The 27,706-nt window shown below is 39.8% G+C and overlaps 1 protein-coding gene across 6 annotated transcripts in view; it reads right to left on the bottom strand.

Annotated features, from left to right (window-relative positions):
- STK31 (serine/threonine kinase 31) overlaps positions 1-27,443 on the bottom strand; it is a 73,339-nt gene extending 45,896 nt beyond the window's left edge. For 4 of the 6 annotated variants that reach the window (XM_020993315.2, XM_020993320.2, XM_020993318.2 and 1 more), the window contains exons 1-11: positions 27,209-27,442; positions 24,862-24,908; positions 24,727-24,779; positions 22,928-23,026; positions 20,602-20,676; positions 17,160-17,318; positions 11,808-12,154; positions 10,673-10,847; positions 7,607-7,722; positions 6,259-6,418; positions 1,107-1,229 (exon numbers count right to left, since the gene is read on the bottom strand). In XM_020993315.2, the coding sequence (XP_020848974.1) occupies positions 1,107-1,229; positions 6,259-6,418; positions 7,607-7,722; positions 10,673-10,847; positions 11,808-12,154; positions 17,160-17,318; positions 20,602-20,676; positions 22,928-23,026; positions 24,727-24,779; positions 24,862-24,908; positions 27,209-27,258 (1,404 nt within the window). In that variant the 5' untranslated portion in view covers positions 27,259-27,442. Of the gene's footprint in view, positions 1-1,106; positions 1,230-6,258; positions 6,419-7,606; positions 7,723-10,672; positions 10,848-11,807; positions 12,155-17,159; positions 17,319-20,601; positions 20,677-22,927; positions 23,027-24,726; positions 24,780-24,861; positions 24,909-27,208 lie in introns of all 6 variants that reach the window. The other 2 variants (XM_020993321.2, XM_020993319.2) reach the window with 2 other exon arrangements.
- Positions 27,444-27,706: the final 263 nt, after the last annotated feature.

Genomic DNA, 27,706 nt, shown 5'->3' with positions numbered 1-27,706 from the left:
AACCTCTCCATTTTACAGATACGGATATAGAAGCAAAGAACAAAAGGGAACTGCCCAGTATCACACAGATCACCTTAATCCTAGTCCCTATTTAACTTAAAAAGAAAGAAAAACAAAACCCTTGGAATAGAGTCAAGCAAAACAAATTCACTCATGGCCATGTCCAAAAAAGAGGTCCCACTGTGTGACCCTGGAAAAGTCACTTAATCCCGAGTGCCTCGCCAAAAATTTTTTTAAAGCTATATTAATAAACAAAAAAGAGGTCCCAATCTGCACCCAAGACTATCACTTCTCTGTAAGGGGGTAAGTAGCATCATAAACCCTCAGGAATCACAGTCAATCATTGTGTTGATCAGACTCCTTAAATCTTCAAAGATGTTTGTCTTTACAACATTATCATAGAAAATGTTTTCCTGGTTCTGCTGACCTCACTACACATCAGTTCATAAAAATCTTTCCACATTTTGCTGAAACTGTCTGGCTTGCTTAGCCAATGCCTGGCACATAGTAGGCATTTAATAAATGCTTATTGTCTTTCCCCTTCACCACTTCTTACACCAAGATAGGAATCATTTCATTACATTTCTTCTTTCTTGGATCTCTCTGGGTTACAAACCTCATAGCAGTACTGTTGGGTCAAAGGGCATATGCAGTTTAATAATTACTGGGGCTTCAATCCAAATCGTTTTCCACAATGGCTGGACCAGTTCACAACTCCACCAAGAGTGCATTAAATATACTTGTTTTCCCACAGCCCCCCAGCATTTATCATTTTTCCTTTTTAATCAACTTTACCAACCTGAGAGGTATGTAAGTTAGAACCACAGATTTGTTTTAATTTACATTTCTACAACTATTATTAGCCCGGAATGGTTTTCATATAGCAGTTATTTTTTATTTAAATGCATAAGACTGTTATTATAAATTATAAAATAAAATTGTAACAATAACAAAGAGAGTAAAAGTTCTGCTAATTCAAAAAGAAAAAATAACAATAAAATAACAACAATGAAAACAATTCGGGATTTCTATGAAATAATAATAATCTTACCCTCATTGTTCAATTTATATTTTGGTTTGAAGATAACAAATTATTAACTTCTAACCTGCAAAGTTTTCAAGCGCTTATTAAGGGATAATTCATCCACTTCCACAATGAAAACTTCAACAGCTGTATATAGCTTCTGTCGGACCTCATTCCTCTTGGCTATCAAGATATCACCTTCATTCTGTGAGAAAAAAAAGCATCACCAATGGACCATCTGAGCTCTATATATCAAGCTACATAAGAAAAAAAAATTATCCTCTTCAATATTATATATTTCGATATTATGTTTCAGATCTCAGTACTCAGATGATAAGTCTCTTTCCAAACATAAATATCTGCCTAATTATTTTTGTTAATCTAAAATTAAAAAAAACAAGAAGTATTACATCCAATAACCTGTCCCCTGGTATTTTTTTCTGGTTCTTCGTCTAACAAAATACTTTTTCATTTCTTTAAAAAACTGTACAGCAGTAGTTACATTCATTTTACTCATCAATCTGGTACTAAGAAGTTTAGCCTTTAATCCTTACTTCTTACCCACATCCAATCTAATCAATACCTATAGACACCTTCAAAAGCCAAGGCAATGAAAAAAAAAATTTAAATCCAAGACAATGACAGAATTGTTTTTAAAATTTGTTTTCTTCATCAGAAAAACATCCAGGGGAACAATCAAAAGATCAGCATGTAAGACTCAGAAGTCAAGAGATGAGGGCTGATGAGCCAGTTCTGAGGCTCTCTACTTGTATGTCCCTAGGGAAGAGCCTTAATTTTCTTATCTTCCAAATAAAGGAGCTGATCTAGGTGACCTCTAACATCCCTTCTCCAGCTCTCAAACCTATGACCCTATAAATTCACCAATAAAATGCTCACCAAATTGGTGACTGGACTTCACAAAAGAAAAAATGGATGCCCTGAGAACACCTAAGACTTTTACAGTACGTGATGGATTCCAAAGAAACTGATCTAATAAGAGCATCCTAGTCAATCTCATATTGAACAGAAACAACCAACAAACTGATCCGATACTTGTTTGTATAAAAATAAGTAAAAAGGCTTTTATTAAGCACCATTAGAACACAGGGATACCTTTTATTTTCTTTCTTTTCTTCCTTTCAAATAGTATTTTATTTTTCCAATTATATATAGAAACAATTTAACATTCTTTTTTTTTTTATAAAATTTTGAGTTCCAAATTTTCACTCCTCCCTAAGACAGTAAGCAATTTAATATAGGTTATATATGTGCAATCAAGTAAAACACATTTCCCTATTAGTATACTGTATAAGAAGAAACAGAACAAAAGGAAAAAACTATGAAAAAAACAAAGTGAAAATAGTATGCTTCAATCTGCATTTAACATAGTTCTTTCTCTAGATGTAGACAGCACTTTCCATCATAAGTCTTTTGGAACTGTCTTGGATCATCGTATTGCTGAGAAAAGCTAAATCAATCATAGTTGATCATCACACAATACTGCTGTTACTGTGTACAACGTTCTCCTGGTTCTGCTCACTTCACTTTGCATCGGTTCATGTAAGTCTTTCCAGGTTTTTCTGAAATCTTCCAGCTCATCATTTCTTATGAGCACAATAGTATTTCAGTATGTTCACATAACATTGTCCTGCCATTCCCCAAATGATGGGCATCCCCTCAATTTCCAATTCTTTACCACCACAAAAAGAGCTGCTTTAAATATTTCTGTACATGTAAGTCCTTTTTCCCTTTTTTATGATGATTTCTTTGTGAATCAGACCTAGCAATGGTATTGCTGGATCAAAGAGTATGCACAGTTTTCTAGCCCTTTGGGTATAGTTCCAAATTGCTCTCCAGAATGGTTGGACAGTTCACAACTCCACCAATAGTGCATTAGTATCCCAATTTTCCCACATCCCCTCCAACATTACCATTTTCCTTTTCTGTAACATTTCTGATAGGTGGGAGGCGGTACCTCAGAGTCATTTTGATTTGCATTTCTCTAATCAATAGTGATTGACAGAATTTTTTATGTGACTATAGATGGCTTTGATTTCTTCATCTGAAAACTACCTGTTCATATCCTTTAACCATTTATCAATTGGGGAAGGATATCTTTTATTTTCAAAGAGAATTATGATCTTACCCACCATACTTACTCCTGAGGGTCAGTGACTAGGAACAGAATTTTGTTTGAAATAGAATCTATGTTCTCTGCAGGGGCAGCCAATTCGAACAAGGGCAAATTCAGCTAAGTATTATAGCGGCTAGGCTTGGAGTGAGAAAAACCAAGTTCAGATCCTCATTAGCTGTGTGCCCCAAGGCTAGTCACAGCCTCTTGGCCTCAGTTTCATCACTGTAAAAAAGAGATGATAAGAGTGCTTCCCTCCCAGGGTTGTCATGAGGATCAAATAAGCCAACGGGCACAAAGCAGGCTGCTGTAAATCTTAAAACACTCTGTAAAGAGGACCCATTCTTTGACCATTCTCTCTGACCCACAGGATCGAAAATGAGGGTGTTGACTACATAACCTCTAAAGTTCTTCAAGGTGCTGAAGCTCTGACCCTATGACTGCCAAGCCTACACATATGCCAGGATACCAGGGCCCTTGCTGGTGCTGCACCTCTGCCAATCCAACACAGAGAAGACCCAAAACAACCATAAGCAGGTTTTGGGCTGAAACGGCCAGTAAATCTGGGTACACTGCTACTTTAAAGCCTTCCCTGAGATCTCACTCTCCTCCATCAGCTACTCCCTTCTGCTAACAATGTGGCCCTTGAAGGGGCTTCTGCTAGCAGAGAGGAAAGGTGAGAAAAGCCCCCCGAGGAAGAAAAGGAGGAAAAGGAGGAGGAGGAGGAGGGAGGAGGAGGAGGAGGAGGAGGAGGAGGAGGAGGAGGAGGAAGGGAAGGAATAAGCAGGGCTGCCAGAGAAAAGACTGGCAGGAGAGGTCCCTTAGGGTGAAACACCCTATCGTTGTTCCTCTTTCTGCCCTCTTGTTGCTTTCCATCTACTCGATGAAATGAAGTCAACATCGACATGGGCGAACTCATAAAAGTGTGGTGAAAGACTTTATGGTTAACAGCAACAAGAGAGAATTCACAACAAAAGAATTTATAGCAACAAAAACACTTTTTTGTCAAAGATGCATTCTAAGTAAGCAGGAAATGACATTATAAAACTGTCTGAAATACTATTCCCAGATTTGAAAAACCTGTTCCCTAATTTAAAAGGTTGATAAGCTAAAAATACTGAAATACACTGGGCATGTTTTACAAGGTGTTACATACAGTATCATCTACACATATATGTATGCGTGTTTGTGTGTGTGTATAAAAACAAATAAAAGCCTATCTTAAACTAGACCCCATTTAAAGTCAAACTACATATACTAAGTTCTGAATTAAAATAGGTTACCATAAATAAAATATAAAAGGTCATAAAATTTCAAAACTTCTATCCACCTGCTTTCTTTGAACATACCCATTAGATAAAGGAAAGCTTTGTTCCTTTGCCAAGTCCTGTAAAGTCCTATTCCTAAGCAAAACTGGAATTAGGTCGAGATAAATTAAGAGGTTCTCAAATTGTAAATCTTTAGCAATTTCCTTTTCATGGGGAACTAATGTGGAATCAGTGACTTAATAAGCATCTGAGGACAAGAAAACAGAAACATTCCTACCCTTAAGCTAGCCAACCAATCCAACTCCTTTTAAAGTCTTCTCACGCTCCAAGTGGAGCAGAAAATGACCAGCATCCCTACTTAATACCTCCTTCCTCAAACTGGCCTTCTGCCCAGAATGAAGTCAACAACCTCTGAAGCAGAGGGGCAAATCACCTAGATGGCTGCGAAATGCAAAAGACCCAATTCTACAATAATAAAGATTCCTATATTACACAGATCCAAGCAATTCTCCAATTTCCCTACAGGGTAGCTACTTCCTTTCAAGTCTTCCAGAAATTTCAGCTCTCACGTATCTCATTTCACAACTGAGTTTTCCAACAGGTCAAAAAAAGGCAGTTGAGTTTACTCTCTAACGTTCTCCTGAACAGTGGTAACATAACAAAACTTTTCCTTGAGCAGTCTGTGAGAATATCTCCTATTGACAGAGATAACAGCAACACACCATAGGTCCAGACTGATGGGGTATTAGGGAAGAAATGCCTTCTGCACCCCCCCAGAAGAGAAGAAAAACAGCCCCCAAAGCCTGGACTTCTCTGACTCCTCTGTGGTCTTCTATTACAAGAGACCGCTCGCTCCCAAAGTCCAGAAACAGAGGACAGAGAGACTGAGACATGAGGAAACCAACACCCTAGGGGTGGAAGGTTGGACTATGAGCTACAGACAAAATTCCCTGGAATCCAACCCTTCCCATTTTTCTTTCCATTGACAGTCAACAGATGATAATGGGGAAGAAAGAAAGAAGAGAGTCCAAGACAGAGAGCTCAAGCTTGCTTCATGCTCGACCTGCTTCTTTAGTGACCACTGCACACCTGCTCATGAGAAGTCCTCTCTAGTCATTGTCTCCCCTTCCCTTATCAGGGGTGGGGAATCTGTGGCCACCCCCACCTTGGATCCTTCACAGTAGGAGAAAAGGAGCCATGGAAAGTTTTCATGACAAAGGACTCATGTATAAGGAGGAGAAGATTGAAAGGTGGCCTCCCCAGGAGCTCAACTCAAGACACCTTCAAACCACCCACTTTTCAGTGACTGGTATTCTCAATCACTGGCTTCCCATTCTAACAAATTTAATATACAGTCCAATTCTATGCTCCTTCTTAATTAATAGGATGGAAATGCCAAACATGTTCAAACTCTCTGGCACAAAGACCTCCTTACTTAACTTGACTAGTGAAAGACTTCTGAGAGTGTTGTCCATAAGAGTACTAAGAGACTGTCAAAGGCTCTAGTGAAATCTAGTCGCATGGTCTCTTAAGGCATTTCCAAATCTCCCAAACTGAGTCTCTTTACACCCTGACAGGTTTTTAAACAATGCAGTAGCAACGGGTAAAGACATGGAGTAAGACACTGCACTTAGGACTCATGACCTTACATGCTCTTCATATGTAAAATGGCAACAATATCTACCCCTTAGGCTTGGTTGTGGTGACCAAATGAGCCATATGAACACCTGTTCTCTCCTAAGAGGTTTAACACCAATACAAAGTAGGTCCTAAGTGGACCCAGCAACTCCACCATCATATTCCCACACCTGGAAAAGAAAAACTGTCCACTTTACCACATTCTGACAAATCTGAATCTTCTCTTGAGCCAAGTTGTATTCCTCCCAGATCTTCTCCAGCTTATCTAAGGATGACGGAGTGACCAAGTGACCTTCAGCCACCACTTTGACAGCATCAGAGAGGTCATCTCCACAACGAACATTGATGTTTGCTCGCCTATTAATGGGGGATGGAGGGGGCAAAACAAGAAACCAAATTTTTAGGAAACAGAAGTCTCATAATAGAAAAGATGACTACCATTTAATATCAATGAGCTCTAAACAAGTGTTTAGCCTCTCACCAGGTCTAGAGCTTCCCCACTAACCCAACAGAAAAATTAAATTCTTCCTAATAGTATTTCTAGGAGCTAAAACATACTACATAATTCACTTATTATGTTCTCCATGTTCTTCTGACATGTCACCAGAGTTTCCTAGCCTTGGTCTCCATGGCTGGTTACTTACCTGTCTCCATTCTTAAAACAGTTATTTCTTCTTCCCAAAAATAAAAACTCAAACTCTGCTATGAAATCCAAAATCCCATCTTTACCAAATCCACTTTTCTAGGGAAGGTCTGTCCTAATGTCAACCTACTCATAAGCCCAATGTGGCCTAGCTCAGCTTCCAAAGGGCAGAGAGGATGGGAGAGAAGCAACAGCTTAGGGAGGAGTGTTGGTTTTAGATAAGACCTGTAACTTTTTAAAGAACAGAATATAAGGTTTATAAAATTAAAGCACTGATAATCTCTCAAACAAACCTATAAATCCTCTCACTTTTTAATACTGAATCAAAAAAGAAATCTGTGATTTTGTCAGCCAAGATTTCATCTTCATAGGGAATGCTCTGAAGTCTGAACCAATGCAAACCCATCTAGGACTTTGCAGCTGGATAGCTACAGAGTTGCCTAAACCATAAGGAAGTTAAGCTACTTGCCCAGATTACGCAGAGGCAGCTTTAGAACTCACATTTTTCCTGTCTGTAAACCCAATTTCTTACTATCCACAATGCAACACTCCCTCTTTGATTTTTTTTTTACAACTTTTTTTTAAAATCACTTAAAAATCCAATCAAATAAGAACCGAAGTGCCCACTTCATGCAAGGCAACGTGCTAGGGAGACAAGACAAAGACTGCCCCTCCATCCTTGAGTCAACCCTGCCAGCTGTGACCAGAAGTGCTCCTCTAGAACAAGGCCAGTGCTGATTACAACAAATTCTCTTTAAAGCTTCAGGAAAAAGAGCTCGGGTTTTCTGTAATTGTTTTTTGTTTTTAAATGAGCAAGAGAAAGCAAGAGTCACATGAATAAAACCAACCCCAAAATGTAATGAGGGTCCTTCTCTATTTTCTTTAGGAGTGACTTCACCTACCTAACCTCTTTCAATATTTCAACCTTTGCAGCAAGACTCTTCATTCTCGTCCCTACGTGCATGTGCAGAGTGTTTTCCAAATGTTTAGTCAGTTCCACAGAAGTTGTTTTTGCTCGCTGAAAACAGAAAAAATGCATGTTGGTATGGTGACAGGATAACCCAGCTCTAAAACTGAAATGATTGAGGTGTTTTCTTTTAAAAAAAAAAAAAAGGCACGTCTAGAGTTGGGTTAAATGCCACACAGGACCCCAATGGCACAGGGAAAGACAAATAACCTCGCATCCAAAAGACAGTATCATCTTCATTTCATGTTCATGGCAGCTTGAGGGAGGAGTCCGATCATTTTCCTCTTGATATAGAAACCTGCCCTGAGTGAGAACTCTTAAAATTTTGTCTTCTCTATAAGTTCTATGCTAGTTTACACAACCAGAGGAAGTGAAATATTTCCCTGATACAGAGTAGGTACAATTTCCCTGTCTATGTTATTCCAAATTATTGTTCACACTGGATTTTCTAGAATAAAGAAAGCAATGGCATTATTAATATTAAATTACCTATATTTAGCTCTGGAATGTGCTATATGATTTTTTTCCAGAAGCTTTACCTTGATATTAAAATTAAGTTTGTAGCAATATTTACCAGCTAACAGAAGGTGGCCCAGAAGCAAGCCTGAGTAGCTTATATAAGAGCTAACATTTGCCCCAGATAATCAAAAGTTTACTTGTACTACATTTTTTTACAAAGCAGTACATTTTAAAATTTCAGAGCTACCTTATAGATTTATTTCAACCTCAGTATATAGAGATGATAAAAGGCAGTTACATTAAAATATTCATTGAAATCATTTAATATTAATAAACATTTAACATTAATAAAAACTACATCTGAAATTGAAGTCAGATTTAGAAAAACAAAAGGTCAAGAATATTAAAGAAACCAATGAAAAAAATGTAAAAGAAAAAGATTCAGCAGTTCCAGATCTTAAAACTGTATTATAAGGCAATAATTATCAAAACTATCTGGTTCTGGCTAAGAAAAAGAAAAGTAAATCAGTGGAACAGAGTAGATATACAATTTACAGCAGCAAATATAGTAACTTACCTTATGACAAGTGTAAAGACAAGTGTTCAGGACGAGAATGCATTATTTGGTAAAAAAAAAATTGTTGGGAAAGCTGGAAAGCAGTCTGGCAGAAACTGGGCATAGACCAATATCTTATACCATTTACCAAGAAAAGTTCAAAATGGATATAAGACAGCTATAGAAGGAGATATTACAAGAGCAACTGAAGAACATGGAACATATTACCTATTAGATATATGGACAGATGAACAATTTATGAACAAATAAGAGACAGAGTGCACTGTGAGGTCTAAAATGGATAATTTTGATTACATTAGATTTAAAAGGTTTTGTACAAATAAAACCAATGTAGCCAAGATCAGAAGGAAAGCAGAAAACTAGGGGGAAAAGTTTATAGACAGATCCTCAAATAAAGGTCTCATATCTCCAATACATAAAGAACTTTGTCAAATCTATAAGAATATGACTCAATCCCCAATTGACAAATGGTCAAAGGCTATGAATAGGTAGTTTTCTGATGAAGAGATCAAAGCAATTTATAGTTATAGGGAAAAATGCTCTAAAACATTACTGAATAGAGAAATGCAAATTAAAATAACCTTGCGGTACCATTTTACACCTATCAGATAGGCTAAAATGATAGAGGGGAAAAGGACAAATGTTGGAGATGTGGAAAAATTGGGGTACTAATGCACTATTGCTGGAACCATGAGCTGATCCAATCATTTTGGACAGCGATCTGGAATTATGTACAAAGAGTTATTAAAATGCCTATTCCCTTTGACCTAGCAATACCACTATTAGGTCTGCCCCCCAAGATGATTAAGGAAAAGGGAAAAGAACCTATAAGTCCTAAAATATTTATAGCAGTTCTCTTTGTGGAAGCAAAGAATTGGCAATTGCAGGGCTGCCCATCAATTGGGGAATAGCTGAACAAGCTGTGGTATGTGTTCATGATGGAATATTACTACGCTATGAGAAATGATGAGCTCAATGATTTTAGAAAAGCATGGAGAGACCTCCATGAAATAAGAACAAAATGAGCAGAATCAAGAGAACACAGTAACAGAGTAACAAGAGAATACAGTAACAGCAATATCATTTTAAGAACAACTTTGAGCTGACTATTCTATTATAAACTCAAATTAATGACAGAGGATATCTGTGGCCAGAGAAAGAACTGACATGTACATACGTTTTTGTGCCTGATTGTAGCGACTCTGGAGTGGGGGGGAGAGATAAAAAAAGTTACATAATAACTTTGTTGTATATTTGAAAGAACAGCAAGTTGTACATAATAGATCTGTAGTTTCAGGTGCAATCTTTTTTCTATTTCACTTTGGTATGGAAATGCTAAGTTCAGAATAAAAAGAAAAAAAAAATAGAAACTGAAGTCAGCTCTTCCTTTGTTTCCCCAAAGTGGACTGTCCTCAACAAATCCACGGAGTTCTGTGGTTTCTCTAGATTTATTCACTATTGGAGGATTCAAGGTATGTTGCCTTTATCTGAGTTCAACCCCAGAAGCCTAGAAAATTCCCTTACAGAATTTTTACAAAACGATCAGTGTGGCAATCTTCTTTCTACCTAACTTGGCTCCTAAATCACCTGTGCCATCATGGAGTTCCAGTATATACGTTCTTGGGTAGGAATGAGGGGGTCTTTCTTTTTTTGTCCCTCAATATGACTTAACTCTAGACTTCAGTCAGCTGCCTCCTTTTGAGGTTAGAAGGAGCAGAGTGAAAATAGAAAGAAAAGAGTGGGTTGTGCACACACTCCTAAGAAAACTGAACCAACCTCGAGTCAGGCCTTTCCCAGGGTACGTACACACACGTGCGCACGCACGCGCACACACACACACACACACACACACACACACACACACCACACACACACACACACACACACACACACACACACACACACACACACACACACACACACACACACACCCCTCTCCTCTAAGAAGAGATGCCCAGGCTGTACCTGCAGCTCTACGGAAGTCTGCTCGACCTTCAGCTCCAGCTCTCTGTAACTCTCAAGCAGGGCCTCCTTCTCTGATTTAAGTTTTTCATTCTCTTCAATTAGCTTCTGGTCCTGCTTGATTTTCTCCAGGCTCACATGTGATCCCAAATTAAAGTCACCAACAGCTAACCGATCCCTGTTAAAAATGAATAAAAAACACTAAAGTAAAAAGAAATTCACCTCAGTTTTCAAACCCAGCGGCCTGAGATGAACCCAAAACGCCTTCAACATTGCCCACAATAACACTTGTGACTATATCAAAGTAAGCTGCGTGACTAACCCATCCTGAACATTAACTAGTGTATAACATACAGACATCTGGGCAGAAAGAGCTACCTTAATTCTAGGGCTAAAAAGCCTACTTAACAAAAAAAAAAAAACCAAAAGCACATACAAAGAAGCAGCAGCTGCCTCCTCTCACTCCTACCCAAGAAGTGTATACAGAAACCTCACAGTAACACGACAAAGTAGTTCTGTCCTAGACTCCTCCACCAATGGAATTGGGGACCAAAGGCCCTTGCTATCAGGCTGTCTCCATGTAAAGGTGGCAAACTCTGGCCTCAGTCTCCAGAAGAATACCCTACACTGAGACGCCAACCCAAGCCAGGCTTTCTGCTTCAAAGTGAATCACAATTTCATAAATATAAGCACTTTTCAAAACTACTTCATTTCCCCACACTGCACTATTAAATATTCAAGAACTTGTCTCTTTTTCCAAGTAAAAATGGACAAGTGAGTCTAAAATTTGCCTATATTAAAAAACTCCAACAAAACCTTCTTTTCTACCTCTGCCTTTACAATTAAAGACTTAGCGGTCTTCTTAAATAAATTAGAGATCTACAACAGCCACCAGCATGAAGGTGCATTTACTCCTGAGCCTCCCACATCGCTCCTGACTTCTCTGATAAGGCCTTAGAGACACGTCATCACCTGCTTACAGAACAGGAAATGGAAACTCAGTCTAGGGGGAGGCATTACAAGGACCAGAACCCACATGCCCTGGCTCAGGTCAGTGCCATCCCATTAAGGCACAGTGCCTCTGCTCTGGGGGAGGTTACTCTTAGGAAAAGCCACTCCCTTCCCACCGAAGACTTACTTGGGGAATGCAACAAGAGTTTTTGCCTTCAGGTCAGGAACCATCCGTCCATTGAAGCGGCCCTTTGGCCTGGTGAATGCTGATGGGTTGGGCCTATGCCCCCAGAGAGGAATAGGGCTCTTGAGGTTCCCAATGCCAAGCTGCTCAGGGTCCATTTTCTTCTCTTCAGGGGCATTATTGTTGGAAGGTAGTTTGCATTTCTCTGCATACCCTTTCTTGGCCACTTCTTCCCCAATATCCACATGACCATACTCAGCCTGAGCAACAATTGTGCCATCCTGGTATGTCACTTTATGGCGCATTTTTATTTCCTTTTCAAAAATCAAGCTCCCCAAAAATGATCTGCCCTAGGAAACACAGAAAAGAGAAAAGTCATTACATTTTATGTAAGTACATCTCCTTGGGGTCAGAGTCATAGAACCTGGAGCTAGAAGCAAACTGATGAGATCGTCTACTGCAAACTTCATTTCACACATGGCCAAACTAAAGGAAGCTAAGGTGCCTCACCCAAACCCAGACAGCAGAGGGCAGAAGCAGTATTGAACCCAGGTCCTCTTAGGCAAGCAGTTTGGGAGCCCAAGGACGAGAGCACTGGACTTGGAATTAGAAAGCCCCGAGTTCAAATTCTGCCCTACTAGCTTTGTTACTCTAAGCAAATCACTTAATCTTTCTCAGCTTTAGTGTCCATATCTGTAAAATGGGAGTAGTAATAGCATCTAACAGAGTTGTTGGGATATCAAATAATATATGTAAAACACCTTCCTAAACCTGAAAATATTACATAAAACAGTAGCTACTATTATTATTCTAAGAGTTCAGCATTCTTTCCATTATGCTATGTTGTTACTGTTCAGTTTTTTTCAGTCATGTCTAACCCTCAGTTAACAGACAGGTACCTAAACAGTTAGGCAGCTCAGTGGATAGAGCCCTTGGCCTGGAGTCAAGAAGACCTGAATTCAAATCCAGCCTCAGACAGTTACTAGCTGTGTAACCTTAGGCAAGGCACTTAACCTCTGTTTACCTAATGTACTAGAGAGGGAAATGGCAAACCACTCCAGTATCTTTGCCAAGAAAATCCCAAATGGTGTCATGAAGAGTTGGACATGACTGAATATCAACATGGCAAAGATACTGGAGCAGTTTGCATTTCCTTCTCCAGCTCATTTGACAGATGAGGAAACTGAGGCAAACAGGGTTAAGTGACTTGCCCAGGGTCACACAGCTAGTAAGGGTTTAGGGCCACTTTTGAAATCTGCTCTTCCCAACTCTAAGGCCAGCACTCTGTGTACTATTGGCACCACCTAGCTGCCCCTTCACTCTGATATGCTGCAAATCAAAGCTCATGACTTTTTTATTCTGAAGATTTTATTTTTTAAATAATCACTTCCCCTTGCTGAGACAGAGAGACAGACAGTTATCACTAAACCTATAATAATTCTTAACCAAGATGGCTTCAAGCAACAGCACACTGTCAGAAACTCTGCTGCAGGGGAACCACCGACACAGGAGGCCCAGGGGTATGCCCCAGTGAGAACCACTCAGGCCTTGTTAGTGCAGCTGAGCACCCAGCGTGAACAAGAGGGAGGTGCTCTAGCCTCACTCAGCATGGTGTACCACCTACTGAGCTAGCCCACCATCTCTTCAAGCCCAAGACTAGCCACATTACTCCCCCTTCTTAAGAAGGGTCAGTTGTTCTGCGCAAGTTTCGGCTCTCACACCAGCTCCTATGAGCTTTTCTTGCTCTCCCACATTCATACTCTCTCTAACTTTCGTATAAACATACACTTAGACTCTGTACACAAACACCCCTGCCCCCAGTAGAATGTAACCTTTTTGAGGGCAGGGTTGTTGCTGTGTCTTTGCATCTCTAACATGATGCATTTGCACCTAGTAAGTATTTAATAATTCTCATTAACTGGACTAGTGTATGTAACACTTTCCCCAATCCAAAGTGACTGAGGCCTGGAAGTTCAATCCTCTTCAGAGGAACTAAATGCCTAGAATGCCTTCAACATGCCTATACCTGAGACTGCACCATTTTCCTCCTCAGCAGCCACTCTCCTAGCCTGGAGACATCTAGAGCTCTTGCCAACCCTTTCAAAATGGGGAGAGATTCTCTTCCCCCACTCTCCCACCCTGGGACAGGACAGTTGACTTTTTTTTTTAAACAAAGAAGCTTTGATTCCAAGGAATTTTTTAATTCCTTTTAATGTTCTGGGAAGCCTAACTTCCACCCGTGATTGGAGTTTGCAGCTAATAATAGTTGGCACAGGTTATACTGCCCATCCTTAATCACCTGGCTATAGATGGACTAATTTACATCCAGGTTCTCTGACTCTCAGTCTAGTACTCCCTCTCTGCTTTGTCCCCCTACCCCACCCCACCCCACCCCAAGAAAACAAACACTTCTAATTCTCCATCAACCACCAAAAGAACTTCAATGATTCCACCATAGGATGCTACAGTGAGAACACACAAAACATATATTTAAGGACTGAGCTTTTTCTCATGTAAACAACTGTTGAATTAGCTCAATTTCTATAAAATTCAAACAAGAAAATATAATTTTATTAGACTACTCAGTTGTTAAGAGATACATTTTAAATGTCTCATTTCTGTCACGTCTAATAAAAGGTTTTTCCCTTGATTTTACCACACTTCTGGGGCAAAAGTTACATGAGGATCTAGGAAAGAAGAAAAGATGTTAATAATACTTACCAGAACATAAGAAAAAACTTCTAACAATCAGAACTGTCCAAAAATGAAATGGACTGCCTCAGGAAGCAACAGTTTCCTCCCATAGGAGAGGCATTTCAAAACCTAGATGATCACATTCCAGGGTTGTTCCAGATGACAACTGAGGCATGGGTAGTCAGATATACTGTGACTGCAAGTGTATGCTTTCCTAAAAGCCAAACCTAGTGCAGTTCAAAATGGATGCTGGGTATTCAGTCATAGACTCCTACAAAGGCAGTCAGAATGACTGATCCTAGGCAAAGACCTCCAGACATGACAGATATTATCCCCCTCTATTCTTACTTTCTCCCCACATTTTTTCTTTTTTTTTTCCTCTACAAACACTGATTTTGCCTCCATTTTATATTTCCCCACTGGTGGCTCTATTTTAGACAGTTTATTTAGGTCCTCAAAAAGTCTTAACAAGGGCAGCTGGGTGGCGCAGTGGATAGAGCGCCGGCCCTGAAGTCAGGAGGACCTGAGTTCAAACCAGGCCTCAGACCAAACACTTGACACTAGCTATGTGACCCTGGGAAGTCACTTAACCCCAACTGCCTTAAAAAAAACAAACAAAAAAAACCAGGAGAGAATTTACTTCCTTACATTAGGTCTTTAAATGGTATCACTGCTGAAGTTCATGACTCATTTGCTTCCCTGTACTCTCTAATTTAGAATGGGAGCTCTTTTAAGATAAGGGCTTCATGGATGCCTCGTTCTACATAACTGCAACAAGGCTAAGCAGAAGTCAGATATGTACAAAGATGAGTTTGAATCTGGCATTGCTCATTTAAGGGGAAAAACACAGCTAAACAACATTTTCCCATGACACTCAAGTTCAAAGATGTCTCTATCTTACATAGAAAAAAAAAGGTATTGCTTAAACCAGTTTCCTCATTAAAAAAAAAATTAAATGAGGGTAGATCACCTACGAAGTCTCTCCCATATCCAAAACTTAATGATTCTAAATATGTGGATGGTATAAACAAGTCTATACCCAGTAAAGTCAAATTTTTTTAAGTACTTTACAGCTTTGCTCTTAAACCCCTCAATGCCAAAATACTGAAGACTGTATAAGGCCATTTAAGCTTACAATCAATCCCATAAGAACAGATATTTTCATCTAGATTTGACTCAATTCAGTATAGAGATATGCTTCCTCTAATGATCACTGTTGAGAAGCTGTTTTACACAAAACACCTGCAAGATTCTCAGGAAAAAACGGGTAATTACAGGTACCAGAAGGAATTTTAATTTTGTGTGTCATAATCTCAATTAAATTACTTTTCACAAAAAAAAAATGTTTGCTAAGTAAAATGGAATCCTAGAGCAAATAAGCATGTAATTTCCTATCACTGAAAAAAGCACAACAATCATTGCAAAACAGAGAGCTGGGGGGGGAAGTTAGTATGAGAACAAAGCTCTGTAATTATTATCTCCTTCCTTGGGTTATATGTCATTACAACAAAATCCTAAAGAAATCAATAAGCCAGATTGTAGTTAAGACCCACTGCATTTGCAACTGCAGCTTGCCAATGTGAGAGTCTGCCAACCCCTAAATCTCACTAATTCAGGTTCTATTAACTTGGAATTTGAGATATTGAAGAGGAGTGGCAAGTTTGCCTTTGTTCAAAGACAGCAGAAAGGAATAATATAAACAAGGTTATGGAGAAAATGCCTGAAATACAACAGAGGATACATTTTTCATAGCTTTGCAAATCAGAAGAACTGATTTATATGTAGCTATACTAAATTGCAAAATCACTTCTATATTAAATAAGTACACTCAGGACCTTTCTACAAGAAAACAGTTACATTTATTTCAAAACCTTATGATCTATTCATGACATAGTCATGATAGTCAAGGAGACCAATCCCAAGTCTATGATTTATACTACCCACCTCCAAAGAGAGAAGAGATGAACTCCAAGTGCAGACCAAAACATCTCCTCTCCCCACCTTTACTTTGATATAGCTAACCGAGGAATGTGTCTTACTTCACTATACATGTTTCTAATGGGCTTTGTTTTTCTTACATTCTCAAATGCGAGGAGGGAGGAGAGAACGAATGGGAACCTTAAAGTAAAATTAAATTGAATTTTAAAAAATAACTTTGACTCAGCAAATAAACTTTAGGGAGTTGCCAAATGGTCTTGCTCAATGTCACAAAGCTTGAAAGAATCAAGATAAGAAATCAGAACCAAGTCTTCCAACTTCAAACCAGCACCATCAACTACACCACCCCTCATAGTCTGCCTTCCTCTACGTTTTTGTCCAACTTGAATAAGGATATTAAGTTAAGGGTGACCACCACTATGGGATAGAGTTTTGCTTCTAAAGACCTTCTAGACACTGCAAACTATTGCTACCTGATGGTCAAACTGGAACTAGAGTCTCTATACTTCGATATCACATTTCTTTTAAATTCGTTTATAATTCATAATTTTCAAACATTCAGACTAAACTTCCTCCTAGTCTAAATTAGTGAGATTTAATATACTTTTATTTCACTGAGATTTATCCAATATTCCCCATGTCCCTCTTCCAAGGAAAGGGCCTCAATACCTCAAGTTCATTCGCTGAATTACAATTTGATCTTAAAAAGTGAGAATTACTTGCCTGGTCAAACTGAGTAACTTCTTGTCCAGAAGGAATCTGTAGTCCCCAGAGTCTATATTTTTTGGCTACATCAGGAAACTGTAGATTCGAAGGAATCTCAACAATTTCAGAGCGATTTAGAATCTCTGTATTTCCATAGTCAATGTACCTTACCAGACACTGTGAGAGAAACACAAAGGAACAACAGAAACAGCAAAGCCAAAATCCAAGTAGTTTATTTAGCTCCAGTCCCAAGTAAAAAACCAACTTATTACTTAGACTCATATATATGTTTCTACTCCATCAACCTGTGAGCTTCATAATAAATCACATGTGCCATATTCTCTCAAAACTGCCAAATCATTTACTAAGCACTTACTGTAGGCCAGACACCAAATGCTTTTAGAAATGAAGCTAAGAATACTAAGAAGCCCTACTATAACTTCGAAATAAATGAAATCCAAGGCCCAAGAAATAATACTTCAAACAATATTTATTCAACTTTTAGATGCAATTTTTTAAAAATCGGTACCCTTTAAAAAGCGATAATGCAGGATTACATTTCAACAATCTACCTCCTACTTCTAATGTCAAGTTGCCGTAATAATTCTGCATTCTTTACTTCAAGGTGGGAGCAAGTGTGTCACTCTCAAGGTAGAAGGAAAGAGGAAAGGAAAGGCAACCAATATTTATTAAACACCCACCTCATGCAAAACACTGAGCTAGATGCCAGGGATATAAAGACAAAAAGAAAATAACCATCTTGCCCTCAAGCAGCAAACAGTCTACTGGGGGTACACAACAAAACATGAAGCATAGATAAAGCATAATCCCAAGAGTAATCTCAATAGTGAGAGAGCATGGAGGAGGGGAAGAGGAGGATGACATGCCTTCAAAGAAGCTCAAGATTCTAAATGACCAGAGGAGGAGGGAAGGCCACTCTCAATACAAAAGACCACTTATGCCAAAGACAAAGAAACTACATGTAGAGAACCAGAAGGCCAACTTGACTAGAACAGAGAGGAAGAATAATATGAAATATAACTGCTAAGAGGGTTGAAAGCCATATTAGAAACAGAGTAGTCTAAATTTTGTGCTAGGAGTAAAGGTAAGCCAATGAAGATTCCAGAGTAGGGGAATGACACGGTCAGAGTCATGCTTTAGGAATACTTATTGAGCAGCAATTTCTATGGTGTGTCTATAGCAGACTGGACAGAAGAAGAGAAACAAATTAGGAAGCTACTGTGATAGTCCAGACAAGAGAGAAGGGCCTGAAGTAACCATAGACATAAAGAAGAATATGCATAAAAGTTACTGGGGAGGAAGACTGACCAAACTCGTAACTGATGGACTAAAGAGGATATGGGACAGTAAAAAGTTAGGTGGAGACAACATCAAAGTCACAAATCTTTTAGGTGCCCTTGACAAAAACAGGCAACAGGAGGGGAAAAGAGGAAGAAACAAGTATTGATTTAATGTGAAGTGGTTTTTCAGTTATATCCAAATCTCCATGATCCCATTTGGGGTTTTCTTGGCAGAGATAATGGAGCAATTTGCCATTTCCTTTTCCAGCTCATTTTACAGAGGAGGAAACTGAGGCAAACAGGGTTCAGTGACTTGCCCAGGGTAAGGTTGGATTTGAACTCACAGAGATGAGTCTTCCTGACTCCAGGCTCCATGCATTGTGTCACCTGGCATTATTAAGTATCTATTAACTATTCACTCTAAGTGCTTTTACATATATTAACTCATTTGATCACCCTTCAATGTGTAAGAAACTGTGACAGAAATATAAAGAAACAATATAAACAGCAGAGAGCCAAAATCCAAGTAGTTTAGCTCCAGTCACAAGTGGAAAAAAAAGAAAAAAAAAGTAAGGATAGTTATGAGGATGTACAGGAATTCCATTTTGGAATATGCTGCAGGAAGACTTATCCAGCATATAATTATAGATGGGTGATGCAGGAATGGAGGTCTAGAGGTCTCTAGATTTTGGGAGTCATCTGCCTAAAGCTGATATATGAAACTCAAAGGAGCTAACGAGCGCAAGCAAAAGAAAGAATACAAAGAGAAAAGTGGACTCAAGATAGAACCCTGGGGACCACAAATATTCATGGCACAAGACAGAGGTGATTAATTAACAAAGGATACCAAGAAAGAATGGGCATGTGGGTAGGAAGAGAATCAAGAGCCAGCAGCGTCACAGAAGTGAAGGAATGACACAGCAGCTTGAAGGAAGGAGTCAATATTATCAAATGCTACAAAGATGTTACATAGAATAAGGAACAGTGGAGACAGAGGGAACAAAAAAAAAAAAGAGCAGTATTTCCTTGCTAGTACTAATCACGATCAGTTCCACTCTGGGCCCTACACAGGATTCATATGTAATTTTGGACAACTTTCTCCTGTCTCCAGAAACTTGGCTAAACCACTAATATTTCAAAATATAGCTACACTTTATTTAAATTCTGTAAAAGCCAATTCCACAAGTTTATTACATGAACTGATTACTTTCAACGTTTTTCTTCAACACCATCTATAAAGGAAGGTACTAAGCTTTGAGGAACTAGTAATGTGGAAACCACAGGAGAAAACTACTCAAAAAACCAGGAAGCTTTAATCAATAAGGATTTATAAGCTTTAATCAATAATCATGGTAAAGGACCATGCCTGAGGACAGTACCATTATCATTCTACCAATTAAAGCCAGGTATTTAAGGCCCACCACCAGCTGGTTTTATCCCATTTCTAGCCTTGCTTCCCAAATTACAACTCAACCAAAGTGGGCGACTAGCTGTGCCTTGAATGCAGCAAGGAAAGCGCGAGGCTTCGCAGTAGGGACGTCCCCTAAGCTCCAGATGTACCCCCCTCCCTTCTATTCCTCAGGAAGCTTCTCTTCCTTCACTGCTCAGCTTAGGCTTGGGAGTCTTCCCCCCACCTCCAGCTGCTGTTAATGTTCTTTTTGCTCCCCAAATTACCTTGCATTTACTTACCTATGTATGCTATGTCCCTAATAAAATGCAAGCTCTTGGAGGGCAAGGTCTATTTCCCCTCAGCCTTTACGTCCCCTGGAGTTCATTTCATCAATGTTTGCTAAACTGGCTAGTTAGCCAGAGGGCCTCTCTCTACTGGAGGGACAAAGGAGCTCAAAGGGATCTAGTCTTAATTCCCTCATTTTAGAGAAGATGAGAAAACTAAGGCCCAGAGAGCTTCAATGCTTGGCTCAAGGTCACATTCCTTCTGTCTCTCTTCATTAACCATCCACATCTAAGAGACACCAAGTGACCATCTATTTCTACTGGATAACTTTAAAAATTCAAACACAGAAATATTCTCAAAGTGGCAGACCCCCACTGACTGATTCTAATGTTAATAACCACTGACAACACTCAAAACCACTCCCATTTTGCATCCCAGAGTTCATATGTCATCAAAGCAAAAGAGTGAACCATTTGTGTCCTGCCTTTTCATCACTGACGACTTTCTGCACTTTACATCTGTACCAGCATTTATCTTCAGAAAACAACCCAGCATAAATCTGCAAAAGAGAAAAGTGAAGCAAGATCATCAATCTATGAGCATTAAGTGATGTTGGGAAGACAGAGCTTAAAAATGAAAAGAGCCCATTTTCAAGGAGTTCCCCTTCCATCAAGAGTCAGCATGAACACGTACACACACAGAGGCAGCCTCCGAAGTCTCAATGCTGTTTTAAGCTTAAAAGGACACTAAGACTTTTGGGACACCTTGTATAGAATACTGTTTGTCAAGCAGCTTTGGATAAAATTGACTATATCAACTGAGACATGAATGGTTATAGTTTATTTTTTTAACCGAGAAGATGCCATCAAGTCTAACTACAGAACTTGGGTAATATCCAAGAAAGATGTATATACTTCACTGATGTATCAATCTGTGCACAGTAAAAATCTTGTTAAAGGCCACTAAAGTATAGCAGGTTGTATCCTTTAGCTAGCTCTTTCATGCTCTGAACATTTTTCATTAAACACTTTTAAGCTATAAAGGGAAAAAAATCACTGTAGGATAAATTAATCCTTTGGAATATGAGGCAAAGTGATTATCTCTTTTTATTGCACTAATAAAATCAACAATGAACTGCCCAAACCTCTGGGGGACATTAGCTGTTCCCTATGTAGTTTTCTGAGGCACAGAGATATTCTCTCTACTATTGTGGGTAAAAATACCAAGGAGTGGCTCTGTGACCTGAATTTACTAGGATTACCCAAAGTAGCCAGTTATCCAACACAAAGGAGGAAATCACATCTGCAACACAAAACATGGTGAGGCAAACAAAATACTTTGGAATGAATTCAGAAACACACACTCCATGTCCAATTTCACCTTTTTCCTGACTTACCCCCACTACTGGGGATCAGGGGTCCAAAACACAGAGCACTTTGTTCTGTTACTCTATCACATACTTGTAGGGCTATTACTGCCATGTTGTCATTTGACCTCTCTCCACTACGCTTTCAAGGTCTTTATACGAGGTCCTTATCTGAAATCTGCAAGTCCCACTTTACCCTAGAAAGCTGACCTGTACACCATAGGAGTAATGTTTTATTAACTGGACCACTTGGAAGGGAGAGAGTGACAGTGTTATTAATCAAGGATCCACGAAAAAGATGACACGGTCATAAAAAATTCTTAACAGCTAGGTCACAAAAAGATTGAGTCTGCCTTCTTCTAGTGAACCTAATTTGGATGTTCTCAAACAAGAAAAAGAAATCCAATTTAACATTTATTAAGTGCCTACTATTTGTGAGGCAAAAGGGGTCCATTTTGGTTGTACCTTCATATACATGAAGAGGAGTAGGATGAAGTGAGGTATAACGCCTTAAATACCAAACCGAGGTGTTTGCATTTTATCCTGAAGGCAACAAGGAGCCCAGGAAAGGTTTCCAGCAAGAGAGTGACATGGTCAGACCTGTGCCTTAGCAAGATTTTAACTGTGGTCTGAAGACTGAGCTGGAGGCCAGGAAGAAGACCAATCAATTAGGAGGCTATTACAATACTCTGATCTTGTGGTGATGAGGACCTTAGCAGAGGAAAAGAAAAACAAGTCACTATGAGTCTTCCCAGGCTCCTTGGATCCACCTCATACCTCACTTCATCCTACTCTCCTTCATGTATGCGAACGTCCAACCAAAATGGACCACTTTTGCCTCGAAAATAGTAGGCACTTAATACATGTTTAATTGGATTTTTTTTTTCAGTTTTGAGAGCATCCAAAGTAGTTGGTTAAGGGGAACCTAACCCTGGTCGAGACACCAGACTTGGGCCTCTCCTTACATAACTTCAGAGTGGGAGAAGCCCGAGTCAATGAAACTACCCCCAGAGTTTTCTTGTTTGTTTTTGTTGGGCATGGCAATGAAGCTACAAAGTAGTCAACTCAAAACACCCTTCATTTTCACTCACTTAGACATATGGGCTGACCTCTACATTGCTAGGAAGGAGAACACGTTATCACTGAGATTACATCCAACCAAGTATATACATGGTGAGAGTTCCTAGTCAGACCACACCCTCCTTTAGGATATTCTAAATCATATCCTCAAATCATATTTGAGCATTTATAATGTGACTTTTAGAGCTGTGTAAATTTACTAGAATTGCAGTTCATATGGGTCTGAACATAGATTTTTTACCAAATATCAAAAACGTACTATAAACTCTAGAAATTCAGAAAACATGATCTCAAATTCGGACAAAAAGAGGAAAAATAAGAGTATAAAGAATGAATGGAATAATTACACCAAAGAATGGCTCACCTTATTTAGGTCCAGATTCCCAAAAACTGAATTGGACTGGGGACAAACTTCAGCCAGAGCACAACCTATCTTCACAATATCACGATTTCTATTGATACTCTAAGAAAGGATAAATGGCATGGAATCAAAGGGAAGGAGGAAAAGCAAGAGATAAATGTGTTAACTATAATCCAACAGGTTTGTGTTGACATTTTATTTTCTGCCACATTAAAGTACTGTGACAATTTGTAAACAATTTTTCTCTAGAATTCACAATTTCATTGGCATGGGCATTCCCCCACACTGCCAAAGATTGCTTCTACAACTCAGTAAACAGTATTCCTGATTTGCTGTAGTCAAAAATATTCTATCCCTCTCCCACAGGGAACTTAGTGACCAGCCCCTCCAAACTGAGTCAGTCTAGCCCTCAGATCACAGGTGGCTGGCTGCCTGACCCACATTTTTAAGACTTTGCTTTGAGATAAGACCTGCCAGGCCCTATATACCTTGCACCTGAACTCTGAGAAACCATATCATCTCCATGTCACCATGAGGCATGGCAAGGAGACCATAACCAAAAACAAAAAAAAAAAAACAACTTGTTCTTTGAACACTTGGGGGTTTAAATAACAGACCCAATTTCTTTGCAGTGATGAGCAGAAGTTTTCCCACCTCTCAACAGGACATTCCACAGGATGTGGATGAAAAGGCTATTTCTTAGAAATGCCTCAAGTCACATCAAGTCAAAACCATTAATGTCCTATTCATTAAGCTCCTCGAAGACATCAATTTTAAGATAAAATTCTGAGGATTAAGAAAGCCCCTTTCTGGCTCTTAGGGATGCCTGGAATGCAATCTCCTGGTAAAGAAACACTACCAGAATTGTGCATTCCTTGCTGCTCAGCAATTCCAAATTCCAAATCTCATCAGTTCCAAACCAACAGGGAACTCAAGGCTTCTAGTTCAGTTAACATTCTATCACTATCACTGTATCATCTCTATCCAACAAAAATCCCCTGTACAACATCTTCAACACATGGCCATCTAACCTTTGCTTGAAAATAAGGAGATGCTCACTCTATTCCATTACACTTTGAAATATCTCTAACAGAAAATATTCCCTTACTTCAGGAATAAATTGCTTTCTTTACACCATCCATGTATTATTTCTAGTTATCTTTAGAGAACTCTAAAGGTGACCCTGGGTTCTACCAAGTTATAGAAGCAATCTGTGGCAGTATGTAATAATAAACAGAACAAGTCTAATCTAATCTTTTATTCCTGACATCCCATCAGATACTTGAAGACAGCTACCATGTCCTAAGCCTTCCTCCCCCCAAGTCTTCTCTTCTCCAGACTAAACATCTCTAGTTTCTTCAACCAACTATTATATAGCATGAATGCAAGGCCTTTCAAAATAAAATCCAAAACTAAATCAGAATGTTTCTGATGCGGTCTGAATAGATACAATTCAATCAGAACACCTCCTCTGCCGTCCCACACATTGAACCAAAGAATGCATTCACTTGGCAGGCTGCCAAATCACACTGCTAACTCATATGAGTTTAAGGTCCACTAAAACCTCCAAACCTCTGTCAAACTCCTATGTAGCCATGATTCCCCCACTCCTACTCGTGACTGTAAAGCCCATTCTTTTAGCCCAAACACAAGATTTTGTGTGCGCTGTGCTATTCAAATCAGAAGCCAATATATACCATTTGTCTTTAACACTGCTCTAAGTTGGTAGTTGAAGATAATGAGTGACCTCATATTTTTGTTTACACAAAATATGCCTTCAGCATCCATATAGTATTTTTTACCTGTGCCCAAAATGTGACTGCATCTTCCACATGACTTCCAACCACATCCTCAACTAAAACCAAAACGACAGGAAAGAATTAGAAGTGATTCAATATTAACTTGCTCTTAAACACAAGAATTTGTATTATCAGTACCTTTATTATAGGTTACATCTTCATCCATGTCAACAGCCCCTGAAAAACTAAAATTATTCAATACCTTATGAGTATAGTAAGGATCATAGATTGAGACCCTGAAGAGACACCTCATTAGGAATCTAAACCAACCTTTTCATTTTACAGATGAAAAAACTGAGGCCTAGAGAAGGTACATGACTTGCGAAAGATTACACAGGTAATAAATAACAGAGCCAGAATTCAAACCCATGATCTCTAAGGTGACTGAAATTCCTCCATGTTTAACTACCCTCAGCACCGAATATTCTATTTCAACTATAGTCCCACCCACCTTGGTGTCATTTTGGAAAGCTGACAGAACTAGCAAAAAGGTAGGTCTCTGCTCCTGAAATCCAGGCCACAAGACAATAGATGACTTTTCTGCACCAACGATTTTCCCCTCTTTGATCAAAGACTTGTTTGACAAAGTAGGCAATGCAAATGTTTCCTGCTCCTTTACAAGACACAGCCTCTATTACTAAAGTCATCTTTTATTTTGCTAAAGGTTCACACTCAAGTTTACCATAGGAAAGCAGAGATACACTATATTCTGGTCAATTACACTACCAGATGGATACTTGACATCTTTTTCTGCAATAAAGAAACAGTGATGAAATGGAAAAAACCTGGACTTGCTCACCAGAAAGCCTGGATAGGCAGGTCCCCACCTCTGTTACTTATTAGCTAGATACACAGGACCCTGAGAAACCTCTGCAAGCATGAATTTCCTCACCTGGATTGGAGAATAACAATGCTTCCACTACCTAAACTCACTCAGACTGTTGTAAGGAATATTTTGAAAACTACTTCATAAATGTGCAATCTTACTGAAAAAGCAGCTAGCTGGTATCATAGGTGGTGGGGTTCACAAAGAAATCAGAATTTTGAAAGTGCCATAAGTAAAATATTTAAAATAAAGTATGGAACTGCTATGGCTTGGGCCTTTATTATTAAAGACTCTGAAATCACACAACCACTACAAAAAAGGATCAAATACCCTCAATTTTTCCTCAAATATAACTGTTTTCCTCATACTGGAAACAAGGCTAAAAACCGACTACTTCATCAGAAAAAAAAACAGAAATCAGCATTCTTATTAGTTTATCCTCATCAAATTAAAAATAGTATTGACGATTTTCGACAATTCTTAGAAACTAAAAATGAGGCAGCTTAAACTACAACTTCAGAGAAAGCATTCTCTCACCTTAAGCCTCTAAAAAGATGCCCAAAAATATCCCCACAAAGCTTCAAGCACTCAATGCTATATTCCAATAAGTAGAAAGAATTAAACTAACTAAACTTTACTTAATTTTTCTGGAACTGAGAACAAAAGGCTGAAGACTATGAAACACCATTCCATTGACAGGCAGTTTAAAATGGCTGAAAAGGCTTTGAATGCAGTACTGCATTTCAAAGCCTCTCACACACACCAATTATTACACTAGTACCTGTAGGGCCCAGGAAAAGTTTAAATCTTTAAAAACTAAACTGGGCAAACAGGTCATAGTATCTTCTCCAAGACAACCAGTTCAGAAATCAGACTACAACAAGAGTTCTTAACATCAAATCCCTGAACTTTGTTTACAAAATATTTTTATAACAGTATGTAAGTATAAAGGTATTTATATAAGTAGAAAGAGCAGTGGACTCGGAGTCAGGAATAATGCCTAAGGCACTTAATAGTGTGTGCCTCCCTTTCCTCATCTGTATAAAATCCTCTCATAAAACGGGGATCCTCCTCACGTTGGAGGATAAAAATCATATACGTCATAAAGCAAAGTGCTAGATATAAATGCTGGCTATTAACGTAACTGGTTTCCTTTGTAATATTACATATTTTGCTTTATGCTTTTAAAAAAGCCACTCTACTCTAGTCAGGAAAAGTGGAAAAGCTTCCTTCCTTCCACATGAAGCCCCCAAAACGTGATCCCGATGCGGTTGGGACTGCTCCTATCAAGGACCTTCTCATAAAACTACCAGAAGGTGAACTGAAAGCCCACGGCAGCGGAAAGAATCATAAGGCGACAGAGGGCTGGAGGACCTTACCAGTGACGCCCATTCATCCCCTCACCGCACAGATGGGGAAACGGAGGCCCAGGGAGAAGATAACTCAGCACGATGGCCTGAGGACCTTACCAGTGATACCCGTTCATCCCCCTCACTGTACAGATGGGGAAACTGAGACTCGGGGAGGGGAAGCGTGACAGAAGACTGGGGCTGGCAGGGCCCTTGGAGAGTCGCTAGCGCCCCCCCCCACGGCGCAAACAAGGAGACTGAGGCCGGCGGGAGGGAGGGCCGAAGGATCCTGCGCCGCCCGGCCACGAACCTCTGGGCCCTTAGCTGGGCTGGTCCTTGGTCAGCAGACCCAGGGTCCATCACCGACCTCTCCAGGGGGAGCGCCCCGCTCGCAGCGGCCCCGGCCAGTCCAGATGAGGAGTGGGCTCCTCACCCACTCGCGCCCTCCCTCACTCCCACAGACGTGGACACCACACCACAGGCCGCCCCCTCCCCCCGCGTCCAGCCGCCCGCTCGCTCCTAGTCGGCTCGCGCTGGAGCTCGCGCGCCGCCCCCGCTCCTCCCACCTCGCGCGCCGCCACCACAGCCGGTTTTCCAGGCGGCGCGCTCCGCGCCTGCGCACTGCGGACCAGCCGTCGGGGCGCGGGAAGAGCACGTGGCGCGGCAGCGAGGCCCTCCGCCCCGCCCTGCGCGAGGCTGCTTGGGGTGTAGCCATGGGGGCGCGGGCGGGGCGGGGCGGCACGCGGAGGAGGGTTCTTATAATAGCTTTTATAATTGCCAGAGCCCGGAGGGAGGCGAGGGCCGGAGC

Source organism: Phascolarctos cinereus, unplaced genomic scaffold, assembly GCF_003287225.1.
Source record: "Phascolarctos cinereus isolate Bilbo 61053 unplaced genomic scaffold, phaCin_HiC Scaffold_1;HRSCAF=81, whole genome shotgun sequence".
NCBI lineage: Eukaryota > Metazoa > Chordata > Mammalia > Diprotodontia > Phascolarctidae > Phascolarctos > Phascolarctos cinereus.
This window is presented reverse-complemented; position numbering and strand designations above follow the sequence as displayed.